At 38.3% G+C, this 23,399-nt stretch overlaps 1 protein-coding gene across 1 annotated transcript in view; it reads left to right on the top strand.

Moving 5' to 3' along the window:
- Positions 1 to 23,399, top strand: part of LOC110111707 — a gene marked incomplete at its 5' end in the record, with an annotated part of 144,745 nt that overhangs the window by 3,301 nt on the left and 118,045 nt on the right. Inside the window, 6 exon segments of the mRNA XM_020843695.2 lie at positions 868 to 911; positions 1,013 to 1,081; positions 12,275 to 12,348; positions 17,643 to 17,850; positions 18,054 to 18,113; positions 18,230 to 18,309. Of these exon segments, the coding sequence (XP_020699354.1) occupies positions 868 to 911; positions 1,013 to 1,081; positions 12,275 to 12,348; positions 17,643 to 17,850; positions 18,054 to 18,113; positions 18,230 to 18,309 (535 nt within the window).

Raw genomic sequence — 23,399 nt, 5'->3', positions numbered from 1 at the left:
AAACTTTTATTATGAGTCTTGTGAAATTGCTAAACATCTTTATTAAACTGCTCGTTCATAAAAACTCAATAGGAAAGATCATATGCAGCAGAAGTAAACAAGAAAACCCCAAAAGGAAGTTCAAATTGGATAAAAATCAGCACCTCAAAGTATTAAAAATTTACTCTCAATTATTAGGCTTCACATTCCCACAATCGTGCCAAGAATTACACATCTACAAAATCTAAGAAGGAAAATCATGCCAAGAAAAGCTGACGTAATAGATTATATGCTACAAAGATGAATTTAGGAAACATTAAAATCAGCTTGGTACCATTGATTTTTCTTTCATACATGTGCTACTTCACAATACGATTGGTAGTAATTCTATAGGTGGGGTTAAAATTAGAAAAATAAATTTCAGCACCCTCATGCATCTTTCTATATATGTATAAGAATGTTTGGTTCAATGATTGATATTAATGGTTTAGGTCAAAAGTGCCAGAATGGCTAATATCTTCTTTGATTTGAGTGTCATGCGATCAATAGACATATGGTTAATGTTTTTTTTCTGCTGCATTGAATAACTTCCGCATTGGTTTATCTTTGGGAATCCTAGCTGCTTTCTTACCTGTTGAAAAGGACCTTTTCCTAACTTTCTTTTGTGACATCCTTCTCAAACTATAATGCATCCTAACTCTCTTATTTGACATCCTTCTCAAACTATACTGCATCAAAGATTCTCATAAGCTTATTGAGATAAACCTTCTATCCAGATAAACCTCTGCATCTATCTAAATGAGCTTAATCTTTCTGTTGTTATAATTTATGGGGAGAAATCTGTTTCTTTGGGTTGATCTTTCTATTTTTGATTTTAATTATGTGCAGACAATCATGCTGGACAGTCCTTCATAACATATATCTCCACGAAGGTGAGCATACTAAGTGTTTTTATATATTTCTGAGCGGATTCAGAATTGTAAATTGTTAAAATATTTCCTAAATTGTTGCTCTCTTTAATTTGTTTATTCAGATTCTAGAAAGCATCCAAGTGTCAATAAGGAATGTTCACATCGTATACATTGATTCTCATAATTACCAGGTATTTCGATCAAGTGTAGTAAGATTCATTCTTTTGGTTAGTCACCTTCTGGTTATGGTAGCTCCCTTCTTACTTCATAATCAGACTTCATGTCTATAAATATTGTCGACATGGTGCAGACTATCCTCAATTAGTAAATTAGTATTTTCTGTTTGTTTCTCCATGATTTTAATTATGTAAATGTACAATTCAATAAAAAAAAGGGAAAAACAACAATATAAAATAAACTAGTACAAAAACATATAAATAAATAACTAAAAAAAAATCGTAGCCGTTGATCTCCGATGTCCTCATCACATCATGAATGATTTATCAACTAGTTTGCTTGCTAAAAAACTAAAACTTGTGAATTAAAACCCAGTCAAGTATCACTAAAGCATAATACATACCGGGGTAATGAATTAAAATATGTAAAGGGCATTATAATTGATACAAAGTGCTATTTGGAGAAAGTAATCTATGGATTTTTTATTGGTTCAAGTGGTCAACAAGTTTAGGCTTCATTTTGGTCGTTGCTTTCTAGGAAGTCAGCTGTGTAACTCTTGTAGATATAATGCTAAGCATGAGCTGCTACAGCTGTTGCTGTTGTTTAGTTTCAAACTCAGCTAAGCATGAGATTCAATTGGTGGTTGTTGCTTTCAGGGAAGTCATATGGAAATTTGTACTGTTGGGATGCTTTTTTTTAGCTCAGTGAGTGTTTTGGTTGTTTGATTAGATTAGTTTGCTGATAGTATTTCAAGAAAAAAAAAAGATTGAAATAGCAATATATTAATGAAGACATCTGACCTTGGAGAGTCTATCAGAGGCATGGCCGTCGATCTACGGTCACGATTGCACCACTTTACTTTTGATTATCATTGTGTTAGATTTATTATTGATGTATTAGTTTATGAGTTTTATTGTACTTTTCCTTTTATGCCCCCACTTGAGGGCCTAATCATGTGTATGCCCTAGGGGCAAGTTGGTCTTTGTATTTTTCTTCATTGTATTTGCTATTTAAAGCTCCTCTTCCTCCTTTGAGGGAGCATGAATAATATTATGAAATTTCTGCACTATTGTGTTTTGAGAGAGCTTGAGAGCTCTTAGAGAGATTAAAGTCCCTAGGTGAGGCCACACAATACCCACCAACCGCAGGAAGCGTCCGGGTTCGTGGTCGACGTCATCGCTCCCCATCCTCCCTCTCTTTCCCTTCAACCGCCGGCCAAATCCCCTCCTCCCTCCCTCGGCTGAACCCCACCCTCCTAGCCGCCGGCCACCCATAACTCCCTCCTCCCCCTCTCGGCCGAAACCCACCACCACTACAACCCAACTGGCCACCCCTCTTCCACCTCCAAACCACCGGTCACAAAGGGCTTTTCCCCTCCCCCATAGCTGCCAGCCCCATCTCATCCCCTTGCCTCCCAAACTCAAATTCTTATTTACTACTTTCCATATATTCTACATCTTAATTTAGGGAAGTTTTAAAATTTCAAATTCAAATCAATTTTGAATTTGAGATCCTTTCCTAAAATAGGATAACTTATGTTAGGAAACTTTATTATATGCTCACAATTAAATCTAATCATAAATCTATCCTATTTTTCCCTTTCCTTATTCATAATTCAAGTTTGAAAACTCCCTTAAATTCCCCACACCCTTTCCCCGCCTCTATACCCGCCGGCCTCCCTTCTCCTCTCCCTTCCTTTTTCTCATTCTATGTCCATTATTACCTCCCCCAATTATATCCCTTGTCATTTAAGGGATATATGTTCTCTTTCCAATAGCTGGCCACATCAACCCTAGCCGCCTAGATCCGCTTACAGTTGCTGTCCAGATTTCGGAACCAAGGGATTGCTGTCAAGAACTCCAAGATCAGCAATATTGCTGTCCCAAATAGTTCCTGCTTGCTGTCCAGTAATAAATCAGGTGCTGTCCAGAAATTCCTGCACTCTTCCTTGCTGTCCAGCCGATTGGAGAGGCCACCGATCGCTGTCCAAAGGTTCCCGAACATTGAAGTTGCTGTCCACTGATGTATGACGGATCCTAAACAAGATCACGGGTTTGTTTACGATGACCAAGGCCACGTCGATATCCTCAACTCACCGTTCTTGGACCTAAACCTGAAGATTGACCAAACTATAGAGGAATACGTAGAGAGGATCGTCTTCACCCTCGCCGGAGCCATCGACGTCCAACTCTCCTCCGTGCAGTGATAGATTATCTCCAAATCCTGACAAAGGTAAACTCTTCCTCCGAATTTTATATCTTCCGGATTGCTCTCAATTGTGGTCATAATTTATTCACAAAGGTTGTGTTAACTCCCTCAGCTAAGCCTAGTATTCTAAGGAGTTGAGTGAGAGATCTCTTTCGTAGTGACTAATCTCATTGTTAATTTAGGGATTTCCCTTTGAAAATCTTTCATGTATGCTATGCTTGAATAATTGATTATTTTGTGATCTTAACTCCTAGTTGTGTGACTTGACCTAAGCTAGTTTCACTTCTCTTTTTTTTTTTTCATGGTTTAAAATCACTGCAAGTTTAAAATTAATATTGCTCTCAAATAAAAGCGTGCAACTTTTTATTTAATATTGTCTAAGCATTTAAGTCCTACATCATATATTGTGACACCGGTTGAATGGAAATAAAGAAGGTCTAACACTTTATATCATAAAACAACATGGTAAAGTGTTAGCAACTTCAAATTGAAGAGGAGGAAAAAAAATCAGGATTACACAAAGATGGCAGACGTTACAATCACCAAACTTCACCAACAACTTGCTGTCCTTCCCCAAACTTGGTTAAAATCAGCTCACTGGAGTTGGCCCCAAGTCAGTTGGGTGCTTCTAAAGTGACAGCTGGCCCTTTTGGTGGTTTCTCCAAGAGCTTCATGCTTCTACAATCCTTTGTGTATCTAATACGGAGGGAGTTGGCAGATTAACTGAAAACCTGCAGCCACTCCAAGAAAACCAAACATTTTTCAATAGATAACTATCCCTATTGCAAAGAAGTAATATTATGGAAGAAAATATATAAACATAAAACCTGATAAATGTTTTTTGCACTTTAAAGGCCTTTTTCTTAATCCAACAACCAAAACCTTTGGAATTCTTGGATTCTTGTCATCTTATTGCTCTCAACCTCAAGTAACTCTATCCAAACCTTTCCTAGAAGATTTCTAACATAGGATTAACTGGATGGCAAGCTACATTAATGAAAGTTCCTTGGCAAAGTTGCTGGACAGACACGTATGAAAGGTTCCACAGTGGACTAGGCTGGAAATAAGCCTCGGTGGCAAGGGGCAGCAATCATTTGTCCTGCAAGACTGCTGGACAGCCAACTAGGAAAGGATTCACGTTGGACTGGGCTAAAACAGATCTTGGCAGCAGGGGAGCACCGATCTAGGCAAGATTGCTGGAAAAAAACCCTCCTGGAAGGATTTTCTTTGGTATACTGGACTGAAACAGGCCTTGGCGCCAAGGACCGCAGTTGTTTTTTCCCTGCTAGAATGCTGTACGGCCACAGGTGGAACAAGAATGGCTTGGGTGTTGACTTTGGCAGAATCCTAGATCCCACTACAACCCCTCTGCTCTCCTCTCCTCTCCAAATTTTAGCGGATATTCACCCCAAGTATAGGAATTCCTTACCTCTTTTATGACTATCCTAAACTAATTGTCAAAAGAAAAAAAAAACCTTTTCTCAAAAGAAGAGGTATTTATAAGCAACCATAAAACAAAAGAGGGCAACAAATTATTACACTAAAAAAAAAAGAAAACAAGATGATGTGATACAAACAAGAATTGCACGGAAATATTTAAAAGGATTACAAAGCTTGCTACTTAAGATTAAGATTTCGTAAGATTAGATTAGAGAACTTTCAATCGTCAATTTTATTGTAGTAGGCCGTTACAAATCAAAAGTTTAAGCAAGTTAAGATAGATATGAAATTATCACAGTAAAACAAACATGTAGTAATACAATCTCACGGTTAATATTTAAAAATTTCATTATGAGGTACCATGCTCACTTACACTCAAAGTATGGCTTAGCGGAGAAAGATCTTCAGCACACCCAACGAAGCCACGAGGACGGTCACAACGCCAATGGTCTTAATCAACGGAAAGGTCGACGGTGGTGGAGAGGTAGTCGGAGGTGGAGGTGGCACGGGTGGATGGCCGTTGATGGCCCACTCGTAGTCCGAGAATGGATCTTCGATGATGTCCACGAGGGTGGGGAGGATTCTGTTCAAGTAATCTTCAACGGTGTTGTCAAAACCAAACCCGATGTCGAAGAATGGTGATCGAACGATGTGAATGTCTCCGTAGGCGTCGAGTACGAATCCACTATCAACTTCGGGATCGGCCATTCGACTTTGAAGAGGAGATGTGAGGACATCGTCTTCTTCTTTGGCTTCAAAATTCCCAAGGGGGAGCAAGGAGAGGGGCGGCCAACGTGGAGAAGGGAAGAGGGGAGGGGTCGGCTAAGGAGGGAGAATTCCGGTTTGGGCCAAGAGAGGAAAATAGCTTTTAATCCAAACCTGAAATTAATTTCAGGCTTTGATTAATTTGGAGGGAAATTAATTGAGAAATTTGAATTCCAATTGATTGTAATCAATGCCTTGATTGTGCATTAAATGGAGAGGAGCCCTAGTAGGGCCGGCGGCATGGAGAGAGCGAGAGGAGGGGGATTAAGGGGAATTAAGTTATTTCCAAATAGAATCGGATAATTGGAGGGAAATTAATGAGTCCTCAAATTAAGATTCATTTGAATTTTGAGTTTGAAAACTTTCCTTATTTAGATCTCGCAAATAAGGAAAGTTTTTTTTTGAATTTCAAATTTTGAATCTCGGGGGGGGGGGGGGCTTTGCCGTCGGGTGAGATGGGCTTGAAGGTGGTTGTATTTGATGTGGTGAGGCTAGTGGATGAAATGGTGGAGGGTTAAACCACGAGTAGAGATTGTCTTGGGGAGGGGACGGTGGATGGGGGGGGGGAGAGGATGAGGGAACAAACAAAAGATAGGAGAAGAAATTACCACGAGCCGCGGACTCTTCCAAAGACTGGTGGGCCTTGCGCTAGCTCTCCTCGAGCTCTCCCTTCTCTGTAGCTCTCATGCAAGAAGAAGAAGAAGTAATCTCAATTTTCATTCAATAATTCATTATCTCAAAATACAAAATAACTTGCCTATAAATAGGCCTCATGAAAAGAAAAGAAATAAAAGACTAAAATGCCCTTCGGGCTACAATACTACATGACCACCCGTAAGGATATAAAGGGAAAAACAACAATATAAAATAAACTATTACAGATAATATATAAATAAATAACTCAAGATCGTAGCCGTTGATCTCCGATGTCCTCATCATTCTCCCTAGGTGGGAAAAAACTCGACTCCGTCGAGCGGGTGTCTCAAGAACTCTCGTGTATCTGAGTTGATCAGCTGTATCTCCTTGCACTCTGATCATGTACCTCTGACTTTGGTGTACCTGTCCACCTCATCAGCTATCTTCTTCGTCCACCCTCAATTGTGGAAATAATGTCATCACTCGGAATCATGTCAACCTTCTCTGCTATAGGTAATTTGTGAATATTTGGGGGTGGAGGTAGGCTGGGGTTCTCACAGAGTGGGGTCACACAAGGCTCAATTTGAAGTGGAGGTGGTGGGTTAAACTTTGGACCCTCATAGGTTACTAAATCTTCTATGTTAATAGAGGGATGAATGTTGAACTCTGCAGGCAGATCCACCACGTAAGCTCTATCAATGATTTTCTTGACTGTTTTAATTGGTCTCGCACTTCTAACATATGATTCCTTTATAGTTCCTTGCGGGAACTGCGCCAGACGAATCCGCACCGTCGCTGAATTACCATCCTCAAAAGCTTTAAATTGTTGTTTTTGAATTCAACATAAAGTATATAATTATTATTGTTCTGTTTCAATCAGGCGCGCAACTTCCTTAAGTAGTTCATGTAGATGTGATGCAAATGCTGTATGTTTTTAGGCGAGGTAATTTCAAGACTCAACAAAATAAATAATGATGTGATGCAAGAAACTCAGTGTGCATGATGATTGACATAAACTTTAGGCCTACACAAAATTTTTAATCAGAGGATAAAATTGGAGAAAACAGACTACAAACTACACACAACATACTAACTTACAAGCACACAAAAATGGGAATAAAGATTGATTAGTCACAAAATGAGAGGACATAAAGCTGTCATGTTTAAGGGAACCGGTGTAGGAGGAGCAATGAAGACATTCTTAGCTAGAAGGGCCTGTTCATTGGGAGTTTCAGCTAGGGTCTTGGATAGTCTCCTAGGGGCAGCCAGGTAATCAATCAAAGTTATCGAACTAGGGTGGAGAGGGTCCTTAATAGAGATTGGCACGTATAAAGAAGGTACAATGGAGGGATCAGGCACATAATAAGACAAGGGGTTCTGACTTATAATCATAATGGGATAGTCCAAAGGGTCACTAACAGGTATGAGATTCAAAAGATAGGATAGAGTGTTTAGAACAGGTGTGGGCACAATAGTTAGAGAGGTGTCATGAAGGTATGGGTTAATGCTCTCTCTAATATTAAAGTCAGTACGAGAAAAGTTGAGATAAGGCCACTTAAGAAGGACACACTCTCTCAAGTGTAGATCTAATGGCTCAACCTTTGAAATATACTCTAATAAAATAAAAGGAGGCTCATTTTTCCAATCAGGCTCAACTTTATTCAAATTCAACTTATTGCCTTCTAAATTCATATGAATATCCTCAATAGGATCAGGTTTCAATATAACCCTAAGGTTGAGAGATTCGGGGTTAGTTAAATCGGGATTCAAATCAGGTAGTAAATTCAATTGAACCGCTTCCGACTCGAGATTATTACCATCAAAATTATCCAAAGTCAACTCAGTAAGTGATATAACTAAATCAGGACCTTCCGGATTTAAATTCGATGTGTTCAAGGTCAGATCATCTTCTTTTGAGATCACATTACTATCTTCCCGACAGACTTTATCCAAAGGGATATCCTTGATGAGATTAGGATTCGGGTGGACTACGGTATCGAAGTTTAAAGGTTCCACATCTCCTAAATCAGGGTTCAAGTCATGCGGGGAATCTGACTCACTTATTTCAGTTTCATCCTCAAAGAAGTCCTCATTGTCAGTGATATCATTAGTGTCCACGAAATGGACGTACTCAGTTTCAGGTTAAGGGGACTTTTTCCTAACACTGCGGTTTTTGGTTGAAATCACACTGGTAGGGTCAAGGATTGGGGAGGCTAAAGGTTGACTGGGAGGGTTAGGAGAAAACCTACGGGGTGGGGTAGCATCCTTGATGTTACTAAAAGGAAGGGTGGTCTCGACCATAGTAATGTCCATGGTTCGTTCCAACAAGAGAGGTAGGGTGGTGCTCTAGATGACGGTCACTAGGGGTAGGGGTCTTGAAAGTGTAACACGCAAATGTTTGATGAACACGGGGTGACCTAAGCTTAAAACCAGTTGGTTGGTCACTAGTAGAGGGTCGATATTTTAAATTAAGTTATCGTCTCATGTCTTTCCAATTAAAAGCAGGGTACTCACCGTGAGACTCTTTATGATCTTCCATTCTCATCCAAAATTGAAGAGCCCGACCTTTTAGGTGAGACTTAGCGATGCTAACCTGGTGAGACTCCGGGATATGGCGTGATTCAAAATAGTCCTCTAATTGTCTAACCCATTCCCTAAAGTAGTGAGGGTTCGAGGAACCATCAAAGGTGGGTAGACGGTAAGGTGACTCTAATTGAGATCGTTGAGGCTTAGGTTTAGGTTTAGGTTGATAAGTCGAGTGGGGCATCTTTCGACTAGCAGGATTGATCGAGTGGGGCAAGTACTTAGAGTGAGGTGAGTCAACAGGTTTCTCTGTCATAATTCTAGTCATAGGCCCCTTAGGTTAAGGATGTCATCTAACTTCTTTTGAAGTCTTATCGAGTCCATTGGAAAAAAGCTTGGAAACACTTAAGGATGAATCTAGATAGGGGACGACACATAAAGTGAAGCTAGACTTTCCAAATTGTCACTAGAAGGTGCACTAAAGACGTGGACAACAAACCCTGTTAGTGGATAAAATAGTCTAGGTGACTAGGAAGGGTACCGGGTCAAGGGCAACACCTAAACGCTAAGTAAATATGCTCCTAAAGCTTCTAAATGATGCTGAAATGAACAAGACAGCAAACTACAACAAAGATCTAAGTTGTCTAAGTGTTTTGGAGGGCCTCTAAAGTGTGGACAGCACTTAAACACAATCCCAGACTCACCTATATGTCACTAACTGGTGCAGGAAAAACGTGGACAGCAACCTATAATAGTTGTTTAAGCAACCTAAGCAAGTAGGGATGTAGTTGTGACAAGGGTAACACCTAAACACTGAAGTAGTCTTGACGGCGCAGGAAATTACTGGACAGCAGGGAAAACAGTGAATTTTAATTTTAGCTAGTACAATCTTTAAATTATTATTTGGAGCAAGTTTCATTTCTTTTTAATTTGGATTGAAATGAACTAAACTTTGGTGCAACTCAGAGTTGGTGGTTTGCAAATTTCGATCTTTGTGCATGTTTGTTTTGTGTATTTCATCTTAGGTTTGCTCTAGTTTGCCCTAGACATTGAGATGTCCAGCATCAGGGGAAGCTGCTAGTTGCAGAGGATTCAGTAAGGATGAGAATTAAGTAAAAGAAAAATGGGGTTAGCGGTTCTGCTTGACATGGAGCTACCAAAATTGGCATAGGTGTTGGGCTAGGCAGTTGTATTGTTTTGGGGGTATGAAGTTGGAGGGAACTTTGGTGGTCATGTGAACGTCTAATCAAACAATATGCACGACATCGTACTTAAGATTAATGACTATTTATGACTTTATTTGTTGAATTATTAAGGGGACATTTTAATTGTGCTTTGAATATGCTCTTTTAGTTAGTTTTTAACCGATCTAGTTTAAATTGTTGTTGTTTTATCTGTTCATGATTATTTATGTTGTTGTTCTTAGGTTTCTTTTGCTGTAAAAGCGTGTTTAGGGATTTTTTTGAATCAATAGAGAATTATTATAGTTTTTTCTCACTGCTGATTTTTCTTGTGAGCCTGCCGTGACTCTCTCCTCATAAGATCTTATCTCCATCTATGCCTCATTTGATGTAGAACGGGCAGGAGGCTTGAAACGTAAGGGTCTTGAAGAGCAAATGGTCCCAAAAATCTGAAACAATTCCTTTCAGGAAATCTGAAATATTTCAAATTTTTCTCACAAAATCTGAGAGCAAGTTCTGAGGTGGAGAGGAGAATTGGGAAAGAGAGAGGAGAAGGGGCGGCGGGATCCAAGGGAGGCTGAGGGAATTCTACTCCTTGAATCCTGTGATAATTTTCTTGAAAGGGGAAATGAAAAGTTCCCAAATACTCTTCCCAGAATCTGAAATATAGTTTCAGATTTTAACCAAAAATCTGAGAGAAATTCAGATTTCAAAGACTAGGAGAAAAACAGGTTTGAAGGGGGAACATGAGGCTTCACGTCATGGTGAAGGATGACTGAGGGAGAGGCGGTGGAAACCAGGGAGATATCTGCAGTTTGGAGTGGGGAAAAAAAGGATGGATTTGTTTCCAAACTGGGCTTTTCCTTTTGGAATAAATCAAATAGAAATAGGCGTGAGGAGATTTCGGCTAGAGGGGATTTGAGATGATTTGGATTTATTGCCTAAATGCAAGATTAAGATTTAGGAAATAATTCCCGACTCAGCTAATGGGGCCGGCGGTATTAGTGGGAGGGCTGGGATTATGGAGAGCTTTAATTGTAGTGTATTATGGTTCCTAGAGTTAGGGATTGATTTTAGGAAGTATTTATTAAAAATCCTTTTGAATTTTAAATTTCAAATAGATCTAGATAAATACTTTCCTAAAATAGAAAAGTTAAATTATGAAAGATTTCAAAATTCAAAATGTTTTGAATTTGAAATGAGGGATTTAATTAGGATCATTAATTGGCTCTTAATTTGGCAAAGGAGGAGGAAGAGGGGCCGGCCTAGGAGAGAGGGAGGGAGAGGGGTTTGATTTCAAATAAGTGGGCCCCAATTACTTAAGTGAATTAATTTTTAAATCTGAAATTAAATTTCAGATTTAAAGCTGCGATTAATTCCTTAATTAAATGGAGGAAATTGATGGGGCATTTAACTCCTAATGCAAATTTGAATTTTGAATTGGAGAGTTAAAACCTTCCAAATATGGATCAAACCCAATTAGGAAAATTTCAAATTTGAAATCCAAAATTGTCATGGATTTTCCCTCTCGATTTTGCCAACCCAAATTGGAAGGAGGCATGGCTATGGGACGAGGAGGGGGTGAGGCTGGCGGCTAGGGAGTCATGGCCGGCGATTGGGGGATTTTCTGGTGAGGTGACCAGCGGCTTATGGCAGAAATGGGGACGATGATGGTGGACGTAGGTAGAGGATGAAGACGACGGCTAGGAAATAAGAAAGAACAAAACAAAAACAAAGATAGAAGATAAAAACCGCGAGCCTTGGACTCTTCTGAAAACTGACGGGTGATGCTTTGCCCTTCTCCAAGGGACTTCAAGTCACGAGCCTGGACCCATCCTGCGGCTGGTGAAAACTCCGATTCCTTCCCATAGGAATCTCACTATTGTCCTCTCAAAAGAATACAAGTGTTGAACACAAATTTTTAATATCAATCATCCATCCCTACTACAATAGCTTAAGGCCCTATATATAGGCCACAACATAATAAAACTTAAAAGACAAAATTGCCCCTTGGGCTACAACACTCACATAAACCAACCTAGGGTAAAACAGGAAATATATCAAATAAGAACTAAATTTCAGAAAAATAACTCATAATTGAAGATTTAAATTACATCCGTCGATTTACGACGCCTCCTGTGATAGATGCGCCAAATCTTCGTACCCATGTCCGCATCATCATTCTATCTTACCATAACTCCCTGTTTCAAAACTTCTACACTTGCCAATTTTCTTTCTGCCTTACCCAATTCAACTTCTCTTTCTCTTTCGACATTCTTCTTTCTGGCGACCCCCTATTTTGGCCTTTATGTTTCATTGCATGGAATATTCTTTGCATGTTATGCTTCATGTTACTTCACCATTTGTTCTCATGTATTGCTGAACATAGTTTATGGTAGAGTTTATATTGTAATATCTGTTCACAACCACCTTATGTTATATATTTCCTTGCAGGGGGAATATGTATTTGGTTTAAAATTTTCAACTCTTACCGTAATGACTGATACAACGAAGCACAGCTCTACAGTGTGAGTTTTGGCATGCTTACCATTTTAATGCTCTAACAATCATACACTTGCTCCATGATATTTGAGTTTAAGTTGCAAACCGTTGGAGATATTACTAATTTCCATACTTTTTTTTATCCTTTGAAATGTTTTCTTGACATCTTTTGTTGGGACTTTTATGGTTATTATGCAATTCTGTGCGAAGTATGGATGTTTATATGGAGTTCTCTAAAAGCCGTACATTGGATATAAGTAAAAGTTTTTTAAAAAAGGGGAAAAGATTGCCAAGAGAGTTTGGTGGCTAGAAGAGAAAGAGGAGGCAAATGGATCGCAATCTAAGAGCCATAAGATGATCTATTAAAATGTTATAACCCTTAATCCATATGCTCAAGGATCCTACCAAGATAGTTTTGATCCATAGAAGAATGCAAAATCTTTGGGCAATGGCTTGAAATACAAATTCAACGCGAGATCTTGAAACAGCATATCATTTTTTTGCTTCTTCTTGTTTTGTGATTTCCTTCTAAAAATATGTAGTATCTAGTCATGGATCTTCTATTCATTGGTGATCTTATATAGTTTACATCAATATGCCCTACAATTTATAATGTGTTTGCCTTTTACGTAAAAATTCTTTTCATAGACTTAATTCAAGATATTTGAGGATTCTATAAGCAGCTTTAAGGTCGAACTCGTTAAGTCTGTGCATGAATTGATCGATGAGACTTTCAATTGTGATGTTTGGACAAGTGTGAGATAGATTAATTTTCTAACTAATATTTGGTATTTTCTCATGTATATATTTTTTTCATCTGTTACCAATTTTGGACATGGTTCCGTTGGGGTTTTACAAAATTTGCAATAAGTCATTTTATTTCTGCAGTAGATTTTTGTTATAATTTTATTGAGAGTGAAATATTTTTTATTTTGATTGAGCAACTTATGCACAAGAAATATTTAAGCTTGTGCAACTGGTTGATCTCAAATTCTTTAGCAAGCTGTTTCCTGAGAGATGTATTTTTTTATTTTCATCTCTTTTATTAATTAGATCATTAGCATGTGCAATGAAAATTGAGATTTACCATTAATGGGGTGTTTTATGAAGAGGGTTTGATCCTCTTTGCTTTGTTTGTATTCAGTTTTCATTAATGACTTTTGTGAATCTTTCAAACCATACCCTCATAAAATTTTTAAGGTAATATAACTTTTTTTTTTTAATTTGCATATTTTGTTCTTTGTGAAAGAACTATTGGTGGATCCATTCAAACTTATTCTTTAATGTTCCCATATAAGAAAGCATGCTTTACATTATAATGCTGAGTGGACCATCCACGATTACCTATAAGAGAAATTAGGATGCATATTATATTTATTTTTGTGACAGGAGCAAAAGTTTCTTGGTAGTTGATTCCATAGCATTGAGTATATCCTTTTGCTACCGATCTCGCTTTATACTGTTCTAGGCTTCTATCCGCTCTATATTTTTAACGGAAAAATTTCATTTGCATTTTACATTTTTTTTCTTTTTTGGTTGTTCAATGATCCCCAAGTGTGTTTTTTTTAGAGCTTTCATTTCTTCTGCCATTCTTTTAATTGTGTTCAAGTGCCTCAATTAAGATTTGCGGTATTATAATGGAATTGGAGCTTATGTATGTAAGGAAGACTTCATAATTATGAGAGAAAATTTGAAAAGATGTATACTACTAGATGGGATATAGAGGAGAATGCGTAATGATGGGTTAATCATTATTACTTGTTAATAATTTCAACTTTTGAGCTTGTTGGAGATTTTTGCTAGGCTTTTTTCTTCTTATATAAACTTGAAGGTGTATAGTGTCCGGATTTGTTAAAGTTTGTGTAGCTGGAATGTTAAGGTGAAAGATAAATGTTTTATTGCTTGTGTTGACATCCACAACACATGGGTCAATTTGATCGTAGAGCCCTTGAATATATCTTGATTGGGTTTTTATTGACTCAAAAAGGGTATAAGTGTTATCATCTTGCCATAAAAAAATTCCTTATTTCAAAATATGCCACATTTGATGTGAAGAAAAGTTTATTAATCCAAATTTTGCTTCTCATCAAATGCGACCTCTTTTGAAGTTAGGAATTTTTTAATGATAGGATGATAATACTTATACCCTTTTTGAGTGGAGGAATACCCAATTAAGACACATTTGAGAGATTTAAGATCAAGTTTATCTCTGTGTTGTCTATGGATGTGGACATAGGCAATGCATCATATATTTCTTTGATGGAACTTTTGAGAGGAAGTTTTTTTGTGTTGAAGAATTCAGCTAGATAGTTTAGAGATTTTTTGAAGCCAAACACTCTTAAGGGTATTCTATTGATTATGTATGTGGCAGTTAGGATTGATTCTCTTCAATATCTTTTTTAGCACTCAATTTTGAAAAAGAAAACCTTGTTGATTTATAAAGATAATGAGTTTTTATTTCCACCACTTCATGTTAGGGAGTATCAGGACATCAGGATTGGTGGATGATATCATCTTTATGGAAGAGAGCTGATAATGCGTGATTAAAGTAATCACGAGCATTATAAATTTGAAATACCTTGATGTTAATATTAAATTATTTTTCTGTAGTAACAATAAAAATTGGGAGAATATTGCTGGCATCAAATTTTTCTTGATCGGGTCTACCTTCATCCCCCACAACCAAAATTAAAGCTGTTGCACGTTCAAACATTAATTCATCCTTAAGCGAGAGTTATTTTTTACGCATTAAGAGGTGTAATTAACTATGAGGGCTTACCCTCATAGGAAGTAAGGACCCAGATCTAAATAAACCCTGATACCAAGTTCAGGGAAAATCTGGTTAACTACAATCTGCCTCAAGGCGAATGGAATCTTTTGGCTGCAAAACAAAATTCATTTGTGTCACAAGCATCACTCTTTTTGTTGAGCGAGAACAATTCAACATTAGTTTTTGTTGTTTTATGTCATTCTTCTGATCTTGAACATAGGCAAATATATGTTTAAACTGAGGAAAATACAGTAAAAAATCAATTGGGTTTATTAATCCTGTCCTTGCTTGTTTGTGGAATGCATCATATACTTTTCTTTTCTTTGATGAGCTTAGTGGCGGGAAGGTTCCAGCTGCATTATACCAAGAATTCCATTTATGCAGATTTTTATTTGTTAATTTATGTGTGAAACTTCTTGTTCATTCTTATCTTGATGTGAAACTGAATGTGTGATAAACAAGAATTGCAATTAAGATATTAATAGAAGTGATGAACTTTGCTTTGCTACCAATAAACTCTTTGTTTGCTCAAGTGAAGGTTTAAGAATATGGCATTGACAGATTAAGTAATAGCAATTGGTTATAATTTGAGATTAGTAGGATTTGCAGAATAACAATAAATGATTAGTAGGTAATGCAAATAGCAAATGTAACAAAAGCCTCAAGTTTAAATCTAGATCATTCACCTAGAGGTCCTTCACTCACTCTCTTGAAAGTGGAGGCTAGCGGATGAGAATTGCAAGCACACTTAAGGATGCCACTATCAAACAAGTGATGCCGAGGGGACTAGTCGCCGGGGAAGAGGCTGGAGTTGGGGAAGTGAGCGGTCGTCCGATAAGAGTCCACATAATTCTTGGTCGTTGAAGCTCGGTAGTCTCGGTGAGACAATAAATGATGCGATTGACATAACGTTTCATGGTACCGTCGTATTCCCAATCCGGCTTGTAGAAGGGAGAGAGGAAGATGTTGATCTCTCCTTGGACGTTGTAAGCGAAGCCGTGATCAACTTCAGGATCGGCCATGTACCAATGATGAGATTCGGAGACGGGATCGTCTTCTTCTCTTGGATTCAATTATCACGAGCAACTTGGAGTTTCACGAGAGGAGAGACACAAGAGAAGGGGCGGCCAAAGGTGGAGAAGAGGGGGCGGCTTGGATGGGCGAATTAGGTTAGATCCGGGAGAGGAAAAGAAATTTTATCCCAAATTTAAAAATAACTTCAGGTTTTGAGTAAAATAGGAGGGAAACTAATTTGAATTTTGAATTCAAATTAATTAGAGAGAGGAGTCTTTAATGGGATTTAATGGGGCAAAGCCCATGTTGGGCCGGCGGCATGAAGAGAGAGGGGAGAGGGAATTGTGGGGAGTTAAGCTCTTTCCAAACAAGGTTGGCCAATTAGGAGGGAAAATAATGAGTCCTCTCTAAATTAAAATTTAGATTGGATTCAAATTTGAAAACTATCCTTATTTGGATTTTGCAAATAAGGAAAGTATTTGAATTTCAAATTTCTCTAACTCCTCTCTTTATTGCAAGAGCCAATTTAGGGGATCATTATGACGATTAAAATCCTTATAATGATTTGAGAGGTGGAGAGGGATTTGATTTAAGTGAGTGGGCCCAAAGAGTTAATTAAGGAGTAACAACAAAATCTGAAATTTAAATCAGATTTTAAATCAAGAAAGAGGTTTCCTATCATAGATTTAGACAATAGGAAACTAATTGAATTCAAATTTTCAATTGAATTCGCAATAAGAAAGTTTCCAATTTGACCAAATCTATTTTAGGAAGGTGAGTAAAGGAATATTTGAAATTTGAAATTTGGGGCTTTGAAGGTGGGCCGGCGGCTTGGTGGGTGGAGAGGGGAGGCCGTGGGTGATGGCCGGCGGCTTGGGCGGCCCAAGGAGGCCAGCGGCAAGGGGAGGGGCTCGGGTTAGGGAAAATTACCAAGAAAGACTTTGTGGGGAATGAGGCCGGCGGGTGGGAAGTTTGGGGAGGGAATTCGATGCAAGGAAAAATAAAAGAAAAGAAAGATAAGAGAACCGTGAACCTTGGAATCCACCAAGATTGATGGGTATTACAAATCACCTTCTCGGGCTTCTCTTCGCATGAACTCACTGGGCTTCTCCTCTCATGAACTCACTAAGAGATCAAAGAAGAACAAACTTTTTTTTTTTTTCATTCAATAATTCATCATTTCTTACAATGCATGAGGCCTCCTTTAAATAGGCCAAGATAAGACAAAGCTAGAAAGACACAAATGCCCTCAGGGCTACACAAGCGACTAAATACCCAAGGGGCAAACTAGGAAAATAAAATGCGAGAATAAATAAAATACAAAATAAATCAGAAATAAAGGCTCTGGATCGTAGCCGTCGATCTGTGTCTCTGACGATGGTACACGTGGCAAAATCTGATGTCCTCATCATATCTGCTCCTGCATTGTATGTGAAACTTTTTGTTCATTCCATTTATGTTGGCTTTTTCTTGGTGGATTTAGCGTTGCGATTTTTCTCTAGTGCATGCCTTTAAATCCATCTTCGTTTCTGTTAGGTCCTCTGTTGTGAAATCTAAAGGTGGCCAAGTAAGTAAGATTGTTGAGATATCTAGTGTTGGGCTTTATTGCAACATGTTTGAAGCAGCAGAAAAGCTAGAAGGATTTGCTGCTATACCAGACTCCAAGGAATACCAGAGGCTGAATTCTGACAATGAGAGTTATAATTTTTTATTACTGCCATTTGATGTCAGAATATCCCTGCAGGTATGTTTATTTTTTACATTAACCCTTTGGTTCTAAAATTAATTTGCTTTTCTTCAAAATTTATTTGAAACTTTTGATGATTTGGCAAACCCTCATTGAAAGCTGTTACTTGTATCTATTTCGTAACTCATTAGTTGCATATTGCTTGAAGTTTAGATTTCTGTACCTCTGAAGGCTAATATTCCGCTGAATGGTTTCCATAGGCAAATAAATCGGGAAAACTCAGCAGCGCATATACTGTTGACATTGAACCCACTGCCTTGGTTTGTTCCCATGCAATGCAAAGGCAATTTATGCGATCATTTATATTTTTTATGCGTGATATTTTATTCTTAGAAATGCTAACTTTATTTTTCTTTGTTTCTATATGTTCTCACAGGCTGTCACGCTCAGTGAAATGCAGTTGCATCAGATTTTAAGTCTCTTTGATTACTTCTCGATTTGCATTCTTAGGGAAAGGTTTGATTTTGCTTTTCGTAATAATTTGTTAATTTGATTATAACACTGGTGGTGAGTGCATTGAAAAGCATGTGATATTTTTATGTTTATATTCAACTGCTTTCCATTTTTTTTTGCTGATAGTCTCTATGATTGAATTCATGTTTGCTGCTTTGACTGATTGGTAATGGTATATGTTGTATGGCATTTGGAATAATGTGCTTTTTTACTAGATTAGATATGACCTTATTTGAAAGATGAATTATATTTGGAGTATGTTCTTTAAATTGGCAGAGTGGATTTTGTTGCTTATTTTAAGTAAATGGTGTTTGATTGCAATACATATCTGTTTATGATTGCATTTGGATAAAGGATGACTAGATGCATATTAGATGATAATTTTATGCTGAGCCACCATAGTAATACATTAAGTTTTTGGCAAGAAACAGAAGAGTGACATGCAATTACATTTTTTAAGAAGGTTAAAAAGAAGAAAATGAGGACAAGCATCTAGTAGAAATAAAAGATGAAGCAACAAAGATCAGAAACGGGCTATCCTTTGATGAGCACTTGGTAGTCGTCTCCATTGCACTTTCTGAACATTTTTGTTGACTTTTTGTTATTATCCTAGTTATCATGTGAGAAATTATCACATCTTGAGCTAAGAGGTGTGAATTGGATGCAAACAATATGATTATGATGTCGTAATTAAAGTACAGAATTGTGGAATATGCATTCATCCAGTTTAGTTTTTAAATTTGATTTTGTTAGGACAAACTAAAGGTAACAAAATAACGCAAATCTCTACTCCCCCAATTAGGTAGCAATGATTATTATAAAACCTAACATAAAGTTCAAAATAACGTGCTTCTAATACTTGTTGCTGTGTAAGAGAGAAAACTCGTGTGTCGTTTTCTTTGTAGATTAGGTTTGTATAACTAGATTTATTCTGATATTGTGTTTGACTAATACTACCTCATTTTTTGTGGAATTTTCAAAGCATGAACAGCTTATAAAGCTGATGTGAAACTAAATGCGATGACAAGAATTGCAATTAAGAGATTAATAAAAGTGGTAAACTTTGTGTACTACCAATAAACTCTTGCTTACTCAATTGGAAGTTTAAGAAGATAACGAGAGAGATTAAGCAATAGCTATATGTTACATTTTGAAATTTGTAGAACGTTGTAAGAATAACAATCAGAAATTAATAAGTAATGCAAATAACAAGTATAAGAAAGCCTCAAATTTAAGATCTAGATCCTTCACCTAGAATTCACTCAACTCTTGAATGTGGAGGCTAGCGGAGGAGGATTGCAAGCACACTTAGGGATGCCACTATCACACAAGAGATGCTGAGAGGTCTAGTCGCCGGGGAAGAAGCTGGAGTTGGGGAAGAAGGTGGATGTCCGTTGATGATCCACTCGTCGGCGGGAAGTTGCTCGTCGAGGATGTCCACAAGGTGAGGAAGAATCCGATTCGAAGAATCCTCGACGGTGTGGTCGAAGCCGAATCCGACGTCAAAGAACGGCGATCGGATGACGTCGATGTCGCCTTGACGATCGTATGCAAAGCTGTGATCACGCTCCGGATCCGTCATGCATTCTTGCCAAGAAAAGATGGAGCATTGGTGGAGGCAAGAGGGAGAGGAGGTCTTGGCCGTGAGCTAGAGGGGAAGGGAGGAGGTAGCCGTGAAGGCTAAGTCTAATTAGATGTGGGGTCGAATCAAGGAAAAGAAAAATTGAAATTAATTTCAGCTTAAGGGAAATTGGCGGGAAAAATATTTGATTTGAAATTCAAATATTAAGTGGGGATGGGGGGGAATTAAATTGAAAATGCATTTAATCCCATAATAGGGCAGGCGGTTTTGGGAGGGATTAAGGGGAATTAAAGAGGAGCAATTAATGTAATATGAAAGAGAGAAGCCCAAGGAAGGGGGGCCGGCCACATGTATTGGAGAGAGAGGCTTGGGTTTTAATTAAATGGGGCCCACATACTAATCAAAGCTTTCAAGAAAAATCTGAATTAAATTTCAGATTTTCTTTGAAGGGAAAGTTTCCTAATCTAAGGGCAATTAATTGGAATTTATTTGAATTTCAAATTTGAATTGAAATTCAACTAAGAGGATTGCCTAAAATCATGGAATTATTTTAGGAAAGTCTTTAATGTTGCTTGGGAAAATTTGAATTTCAAAATTGAAATCCCAAGGAGGGAGGCCGGCGGCTAAAGAGGTGGGGAAGGGAAGATGGGGAGGGAGGCCGGCGGTGGGTGGTCGGCAGATGGGGCCGGCGGCTTGGACGGCCCAATGGTGAGCGGCGGCAAGGGGCTTATGGGGAGAGGGAAGATCAATTCGAGGGGAATAAGAAAGAAATTTGAAGAATTAGGCAGCCACTCACCTCAAGTACTTCCACCCCAAATCTCACAAAGAAATCTTGGGAAAACTTAGAACTCACAAAGAGATCTTTCTCCTCTCATGAACTCACTAAGAGATCACCAAGTAGAATAAACTTTTCATTCAATAATTCATCAATAACATACATTGCATGAGACCTCCTTTAAATAGGCCAAGATAAAATAAAATGAAACTGACACAAATGCCCTTAGGGCTACATAAGTGTCTCAATGCCCACAGGAGCAAACTAGAAAAATAAAAATACAAGCATAAATAAAATACAAGTAAATCAAAAATAAAGGCTCTGGATCGTAGCTGTCGATCTGCGTCTCTGGCGATGGTACACGTGTCGAAATCTGATGTCCTCATCAAAAGCACTCACATGCTTTATGAAATGAAAGGTCAAGTTCAATTGCAAGTGAGCACTTTTCATATATTGACTTACTTACATGTTTATTAAAGGCAAGTTCGAGTGTGTTAAGTACTTGTGCATATAATCACATGCATTTTTGACTTGATTTTAAATGTGCTATAGGTAGGATGGATTGCATGGTGAGATTAGTGTAAGAGGCATATGTAATTTATTTCACTTATTTAAATTATGGGTTCTTCCCAACATTGAATGGCATTTGCTAAGCCAAATGTTGACAACTTTCACACCTACAAGCATTTATTCCGTCCAATATTTTTATAAACATGCGTTGCTTTAGTTAAAAATAAATTCAGATGCAAGGCTGGTTTTGCATGCTTTATTCTAATTATTGTGATTGCTCTTGTTAAGTTGTTATGTGGGTCAGATGTGTTCATAGATTTCCCTATTTTCTTCTAGCCCGAGGGGCTCCAATGATGTTGACAAAGCTAAGTTTGTCTCTGATAATCAGAACACTTGCTTAAGTTTGTCTACGACATCAATGTGGTGCAATGATTGTGTTTCCCTCCTCTCGTTGATAACCTGAAAGTAATTGTTGAGTTTCGACTTGCCGCAATTACCGAAGAGAATGAAATTACTCCATGCATACAAACCAAAGATTAGTGGGGAGAGTGATCCCATGCTAGGACCAAAGATCAATGATGTAAAGTCTTCAATTTAGCCAAACCAATGATCGACACTAGAAGTTAGTTTTATTTTCTATTAGTATTTTTTTTTCATTTTTTTTATATTCTTGCTTTTTATTGCTAGTGATTAGGAGATTGATGAAATCAACCAATTCTCATATGATGGGCAATTGGAGAGATCTGATGGATGCTTGAGCTTAGATTCTATTAACAACCATGATGTCAATCATTCACTTGCAAGTTGTGAATTGTCATCAAGCTTTTGATCATGTGTAGTTATTGGCGAAAATGCAATCACTCCATGTTTTTGGACCAAAGATCAACTTAGGAAGATGAGACCTTGTGATGGAACAATGATCAATAACAGAGGAGTGACCTTTTGAACGTAGTTAAACAAAAGATTGAAGACACGAGGTATTCAATTTGGCCAAACTGAAAATTGACAAATCTTCGTTGAGATTGCTCGAGGAAGTTGAGATCAACGTCACTAGGCTTGGTCCTGGGACATTATGCAGGAGGGAGATGAAGACAATAATTAGAGAGAAAAACAAGAGTTGGGTCATGCAAGCATGCTTGAGGAGATAAGCTCAAATGATAGGTCCACCACGATGGAAGTTGGTGGGAGCTTGAGAGAGGATGAGAGGGAGATGGACATTAGGGAGTTCTTGGGGAATTTGTAGGAGGTGAGCGTTGGAGTTCTAGGGAAAGTTGTTAGAGAAAAGCATTGGGGTGAGAGATTGTGAGGATGAGCTATATGCTGATTCATGAGGTGAGAACTTAAGGGTGATGGGGATGGTGCGTGGTGTTTTGAGTGTTGATACACTTTGGTGGAGAACCTGGCGCTGTTAAGAGAGGGAGTGAGAGTTTACATGTGAGCAGGAGGTAGAGAATCGCTAGGGACGAGTGCCTGGGTAAAAGAAAGAGGTGTTTGGGGTGTAACCAGTAGAGGGTACTATGCTTTTAGGCTGTCTGTGTGGGAGAGACTAAGTTTAGGCACCATGCTGGAGGAGACAACATTGATGCAACTGCTACTATCCACTATGACTTTGCAGTTTTTATCCTTAATTTTGGTGTATGTATGAAAGATTGAAGTCCTACGCCAGTCATTAGTGGCAACAGGTTGTGACAGTGCACATCTCACCATGCAGATGGGAGATGTGTCTATTTTCTGTATACCGTGGATGACAGCAGTGTCGTCATCCTCAAAGAATTCACCATCTTGTTCCACTTAGTGAATATGGTCAACCTCGGGCTCAGGTTCTTCCTCAGTGATCTCCTCAATAATTTTACCTTTGTAGGGACTAGAACATTGAGAGGAGATATGCCCATATCTCTGGCAACGAAAGCACTTGGTCCTGGGGTGAGACCTAGGGGTATCCGGGGTGGGAGGCTTACTCCTAAAGTCAGGACGGGATTTGGAAGGACCAGAAGTTGGTCAGGCAGGATTTCCAGGGTTGGCCAAGCAATTGAGTGGTGAGGGGCCGAACTACTGGAGGGTCGGTATGAAGGTCTATTGTCTTGGTGTCGACTAGAGTGTTGGGGACGGGTTTCCTCATGGTTTAACACTAGGCTGTAGGCGTTCTCTAGTGTAGTAATGTTTCGGGCAAACAGTTCGTTGCGCAGGTCTTCGCGCAACCCGATATAGAACATGGATAGAATTTAC

This window comes from Dendrobium catenatum, unplaced genomic scaffold (genome assembly GCF_001605985.2).
Source record: "Dendrobium catenatum unplaced genomic scaffold, ASM160598v2 fragScaff_scaffold_1446, whole genome shotgun sequence".
NCBI lineage: Eukaryota > Viridiplantae > Streptophyta > Magnoliopsida > Asparagales > Orchidaceae > Dendrobium > Dendrobium catenatum.
Note: the sequence above shows the minus strand (reverse complement) of the source record. Positions and strands in the feature narration are given on the sequence as shown.